This window comes from Crinia signifera, chromosome 8 (assembly GCF_055691185.1).
Source record: "Crinia signifera chromosome 8, ASM5569118v1, whole genome shotgun sequence".
Lineage (NCBI taxonomy): Eukaryota > Metazoa > Chordata > Amphibia > Anura > Myobatrachidae > Crinia > Crinia signifera.
The window spans coordinates 61,042,298-61,048,297 of record NC_139224.1 but is presented as its reverse complement, the minus strand read 5'-3'; the positions used below and the strand labels follow the sequence as shown (position 1 = coordinate 61,048,297).

General features: G+C 54.4%; 1 protein-coding gene across 3 annotated transcripts in view; it reads left to right on the top strand.

The window, feature by feature from the left end:
* JOSD1 (Josephin domain containing 1) overlaps nt 1-6,000 on the top strand; it is a 37,138-nt gene continuing 31,138 nt past the window's right edge. The window contains exons 1-2 of one of the 3 annotated variants that reach the window (XM_083156541.1): nt 1-159; nt 2,970-3,502. In XM_083156541.1, the coding sequence (XP_083012667.1) occupies nt 3,321-3,502 (182 nt within the window). In that variant the 5' untranslated portion in view covers nt 1-159; nt 2,970-3,320. The other 2 variants (XM_083156543.1, XM_083156542.1) reach the window with 2 other exon arrangements.

Below are 6,000 nucleotides of genomic sequence, written 5' to 3'. Positions count from 1 at the left end.
GCACAGCCGCCCCACGTGACCCAAGAGCCGGCAGCGCGCATCAGTGACGGAGCCACATGCAACCATCGCGACCATCGGATGTGCGCCCGCAGCGTCACGGAGACGGCGCCAACCCGGAAGCCGCTGGAGGAGGACACGGATGGGACTCGCAGGGGGTGGGTAAGTCACCTATATATTTCACGTTGTTTGTATGTCATTTGTGCTTTCACTGAACTGACGACGGGGCCCCTGAGCTCGGTGGCTATGCTTGTCCTCCACGTCCTCTGTCCTGTTCAACCTCCCAGCTGCGTGCAGCTCCGGACTCCCATGGGATGTGGCAGGTGGGTCCAGGCGGTGCGTGGCTCTGGTCTCCCGCAAGAGGTGGCATGTGCGAGCCCTGGAATCATAGAAAAAGATGGAATGAGAGAAAAATAGACAGCAGGGTAGAGATGAGGCGACAGAAAAAGATGGAATGCGAGAAAAAAAAAAAAAAGGAGAAAAGGTGAAGGAGCATAAAAGAGGACAGATGGGGGGGGGGGTGGGGAGGCAAGTCAGAAAGTATTGAGATGAGAGCACGGGGCGAGCCGGTGGAAGGGGTGGACAGACACGGGGCGAGCCGGCGGAAGGGGTGGACAGACGGGGCGGCGGCAGGACACCCCCCATACCCAGCGGCGGCAGGACACCCCCCACCCCCATACCCGGCGGCAGGACACCCCCCACTCCCATACCCAGCGGCCGCGGCAGGACACCCCCATACCCGGCGGCAGGACACCCCCCACCCCCATACCCAGCGGCAGGACACCCCCCACCCCCATACCCAGCGGCGGTGGCAGGACACCCCCCACCCCCATACCCAGCGGCAGGACACCCCCCAACCCCATACCCAGCGGCGGCGGCAGGACACCCCCCATACCCAGCGGCGGCGGCAGGACACCCCCCACCCCCATACCCAGCGGCGGCGGCAGGACACCCCCCACCCCCATACCCAGCGGCGGCGGCAGGACACCCCCCACCCCCATACCCGGTGGCAGGACACCCCCCACCCCCATACCCGGTGGCAGGACACCCCCCACCCCCATACCCGGTGGCAGGACACCCCCCACCCCCATACCCAGCGGCAGGACACCCCCCACCCCCATACCCAGCGGTGGTGGCAGGACACCCCCCAACCCCATACCCAGCGGCGGCGGCAGGACACCCCCCATACCCAGCGGCAGGACACCCCCCATACCCAGCAGCGGCAGCAGGACACCCCCCATACCCAGCAGCGGCAGCAGGACACCCCCCATACCCAGCAGCGGCAGCAGGACACCCCCCATACCCAGCAGCGGCAGCAGGACACCCCCCATACCCAGCAGCGGCAGCAGGACACCCCCCATACCCAGCAGCGGCAGCAGGACACCCCCCATACCCAGCAGCGGCAGCAGGACACCCCCCATACCCAGCAGCGGCAGCAGGACACCCCCCATACCCAGCAGCGGCAGCAGGACACCCCCCATACCCAGCAGCGGCAGCAGGACACCCCCCATACCCAGCAGCGGCAGCAGGACACCCCCCATACCCAGCGGCGGCAGGACACCCCCCATACCCAGCAGGACACCCCATACCCAGCAGCGGCAGGACAACCCCCCACACCCATACCCTGCGGCGGCAGGACACCCCCCCCCCCATACCCGGCGGTAGCACACCCACCCCATACCCGGTGGCGGCAGGACACCCCTACCCTAGCGGCGGCAGGAACGCCGGGGCCCGTGCACTCTCTCCCCCTCCACCCATGTAACACACCAGGGACATAGACGGGGGGAGGGTGTAAACGTGGGGTGCCCCAACTGTGATAAATACACTCCCAGTGTACCTGATGCCGCCGTGGGACTGAAGACAACGCACATGCTCTTTCCTGCAGTGCACGACGTACTCCTGCAGCGCCGGGAAAACTGTGCTGCGTGCTGACTCCTCCCCCTGATGACGACAGCAGTCACAGGGAAGTGACGTCTTCAAACCTCCTTTCCACGAAGGGAATCTAGCCGCTACCGATGAGGAAAGAGAAGTTTCAGTCTCTTCACTACGGCATGGAGTAGCAGCCAATCAGCGCGTGCATCCAGAAAGAGTTTTCAGCCAGGCCTCCCTTCCCAATTAGAACATTTTCTTAATAATGGCAAGATGACCTTTCCCAGAGAAAATCATTTTTCTAGTACCATCTGGATGACCCCATGAAAAGACCTTGTTCTGGTCAAGCATTTCTTTCCAGGGAAACTCATTCTGTATAATGGTTTGTGACCCTGTCCTGAGAACTTCTCTCTATTACCCAACAAATGACTCTGTCCAAAGAAGACCATTCTCTGGAACAAGCCAAATGACACCTACCCTGATCCCTATCCCTAGAAGTCCTATCTTTAGTATATACCTGGCCACTCTTCCCTGAGTAGATCTGTTACCAGTGTTCTAACCACTGTTATACCCCTTTCACAATGACAAATATTTCCCAGGTTATTGCACATGAACGCTCAACAACCTGGGAAACTGATCAGTTTGAAAGGGTCCTGGGACCAGCATTCCGGTGTTTCAACCCAGGTCTTGACCAGGGTTGGACCTGGAATGCTTGCGAGTCCAGGGGCAATGCGAACGGGTAACCCGGGTTGGCGTGACCCAGGTCCCATTCACTGCACTGTAAAGACAGTGTTGGGAGATCCTATCCTCTCGCAGTGCTGCCCTGGTGCCGCCTCCAGATTACATCACCCGCCCGGCTTTATTCCAGGTCGGGCGGCTAGTGTAACAGCGCTTTCAAGCCATGTCGCACTTGAGATTTTGTACCTGGCTTGCAAGCGCTTTCCAGTGTGAGAGGGGGTATAGGTAACTGGATTTCAAAATAATGTTTCCTAATTTATCAGAGTTCTGTCTATCTGCCAAACATGATAAATAATCCTAGTGATATCTTCAAAATCCATTCTTAGAGATTAAGTACGGTTTTAATAATTTGTTTTTCTTGGCAGATTAAAGAACACTGCATGCCTCATTATTTTATAATCGTGAGAAGTCATACAGAATAAAAATCCCCTGTGATTGCAGTGGCACAAAGAACGGGGTGGAATGGAGGAAAAAGAGAGATGCGGAAACAGATTCTGGTCTTGTGATTAAAAGGCTTAATAGCACAAGTATTATTGCGTTCTTGTTCCTGAAGTCAGATTGTACCCGGACATATATATATACCTCCATTTTTTTCCCTACAAAGGAATATGGGCTATAAATTGCATGAGCCATATTAAGACCTCCAGTGCACAATCGCTCTAAAGAACTTTTCTAGAACTTCTTACACGGTTTTGTTCCAAGCTTTGTTCTTAGCCATGAGCTGCGTACCATGGAAAGGAGATAAGGCAAAATCTGGGGGTGAGTTTCAAGAGCCTCTTCCAACACAAATCTACCATGAGAAGCAGCGGCGAGAGCTCTGTGCGCTCCATGCCTTGAATAATGTCTTCCAGGATGCTGGAGCGTTCACTCGGGAAGCCCTTCAGGAGATATTCCAGAGGTGAGGAGTTCTGAAGAAACTTAACATGATCATTTTGGCCATCTCATTCCATGGCTAATTGAAAAAATATATATATATTTTCAGTTGGAAACGGTTTCCTTTCCTTACTGTTAATTAAAAACTATAAATTTGATGTGGAATATGGACATAACATTATAAGGAGTTTAGAAGACCTGCCATATAAATGGCACATGTAAATGTTGTTTTTTGTTTTTTTTTATGTTGGCGTGGTAAACTAATACTGTACTTGGGGATGACTGACAATTTCCTAGTGGATAGTTATGTCTTTGTCAAAATTAAAGTCATGTTGAACATACGCTGGGAAATTTAGACTAAGCGATTTTGCTTAGTCAAAATCGTGATGTGGCTGCCAGTGATAAGCCAGTTGCCATCCCCAGCAGCAGTCCGCGTGTACATTCAAATAGACACTGCAGCATCTAGTCAAAATATTCGGTACTTGTGTATTATCTGGGCGCCCGATATATCGCATCGCATGCCACTAGTTAAGGCATGCAATGCGATTGGACCCGAGCCTTTCCCGGGCAGAGTGTACAATTTTAATATCGCGTCGCATTGCATGCCTTAACTAGTGGCATCTGATGCGACGCGATTTATACCCGATATTGCATTGTACAGGCACCCTGATGCCTGATTACAATGTTAAATGCACCCCCAGACCCGATTTTTAATTGTACAACCACCCTGATGGGTGATTACTATGTGAAATGCCCCGACCCCCAGTATCAACGCCAACCTGAAGCGTGGCGAGCGCAGCGGTACTGGTCCTCCGACCTTTTCATACCCCCACTATCCACGTCGGCGTGGAGTTGATGTTCTATAGTGTGGCGAGCGCAGTGAGCCACCGAGTCCGAAGCGTGGCGAGCGGACGCGTATTACTTCGCATGTATTCCGCGTCCCCTCGCGGGGTTCGCTGCGCTCGCCACGCTTCGGGCTCGGTGTCTCGCTGTGCTCGCCACACTATATAAAATGCAATATGATTGTATGCGATGCAACGCGATTTTTTTAACGTGTAATGAAAATTCGGGCGCCCAGATAATACACAAGTACCAAATAGTCTTGCCCGCAGTGCCCATTTGACCGGGCGATAGCGACGCTGTGGGGCCGCACATCGCTATCGTCCGCTGTGTACACACAGGGCAAGTCAGGCAAACCTTCTATAGTGTTCCTTCTAGGAACCGGGGCAGGCAGGGTGCCGCTGCACGGGGGGCATCGTCAAGGGGGCGGACCGGGACCGCCCAGAACAGTGACGACGGCGGGCCCACATCACAAAAGGGGCGTGCCCGGGCTGTGTCGTGACGAAATGGGGCGGGCCCGGCTGTCGTCGTCAGGAAAAGGGGCGGGCCCGGCCAGCATCGTCATTGAAGGGGGCAGGCCCGGCCGCACCGAAGGCTCTCCGCTGCTGGGGAAGCGCCAGGCACCGCTATATACTGCGGCGCCGGGCTTCCCCGATATCACGATAAGAGGAGGAGGCAGGCTGTTTTAGCGGGGTGCTGCCAGAGGGGCAGGGCGCATTTTGCCCTTGAAAAATCGGGCAGGGCGCAGCGCCCCGCTAAAACAGCCTAGCGGGAACACTACTTCTAAGTGATTTTGATGATGTAGTTAAAATCGCTTAGTAGTTTTACCCAGTGTGTGTACATTGGTTTAAACAAGAAATTCAATTTGGTTTAGCTGTTTAATAGGCTACATTCAGAGTGATGTGTAGTTCAGGGAATTGTGGGTACTTGTTTCCTAGCAGGGCGCCCACTAGGCTATTCTGCGTAATGAAATTGCATCGCACACCGCATCGCATGGGTTTTTGTGCCTTGCGATGTGTGCAATGCGATCTCAGTAGTTAATTTATTCACTGCACCCTCAGTGAAATCGCATCGCACATCGCATGAGATGAGAGATACGATCTCAGTAGTTCATATGGTAAAACACCTAAAACACCACCACTCTCCACGTCACCCGAGGGGCGTTGCGAGGGGCGGCGGAACGCGTCCTCCGACCTTTTCATACCCCCACTATCCACGTTGGCGTGGAGTTGATTTCATATAGTGTGGTGAACCCGGCGAGCCACCGAGCCCGAAGCGTGGCGAGCGTAAGCGGATTAATTTACATGTATTCCGCTGCGCTCGCTACGCTTCGGGCTCGCTGCGCTCGCCACACTATATAAAATCAACTCCATGTCGGCGTGGAGAGTGGGGGTATGAAATGGTCGGAGGACGCGTTCCGCTGCGCTCGCCACGCTTCGGGGTGACGTCGAGAGTGGTGGCGTTTTAGGTGTTTTACCATATGAACTACTGAGATCGCATCTCACATCTCATCTCACGCCACAAAAAATGGCCATGCGATGCAATTTCTCTCCGGGTGCAGTGAATAAATTAACTACTGAGCATACGTAGGAAATTTGGGCGCCCTGTTAAGTACCGAATTGTGTAGTGCTATTGTAGCCAGGGACAGTGGGCCTTATTCTAGTTCACTCTTTCTGACAAAAT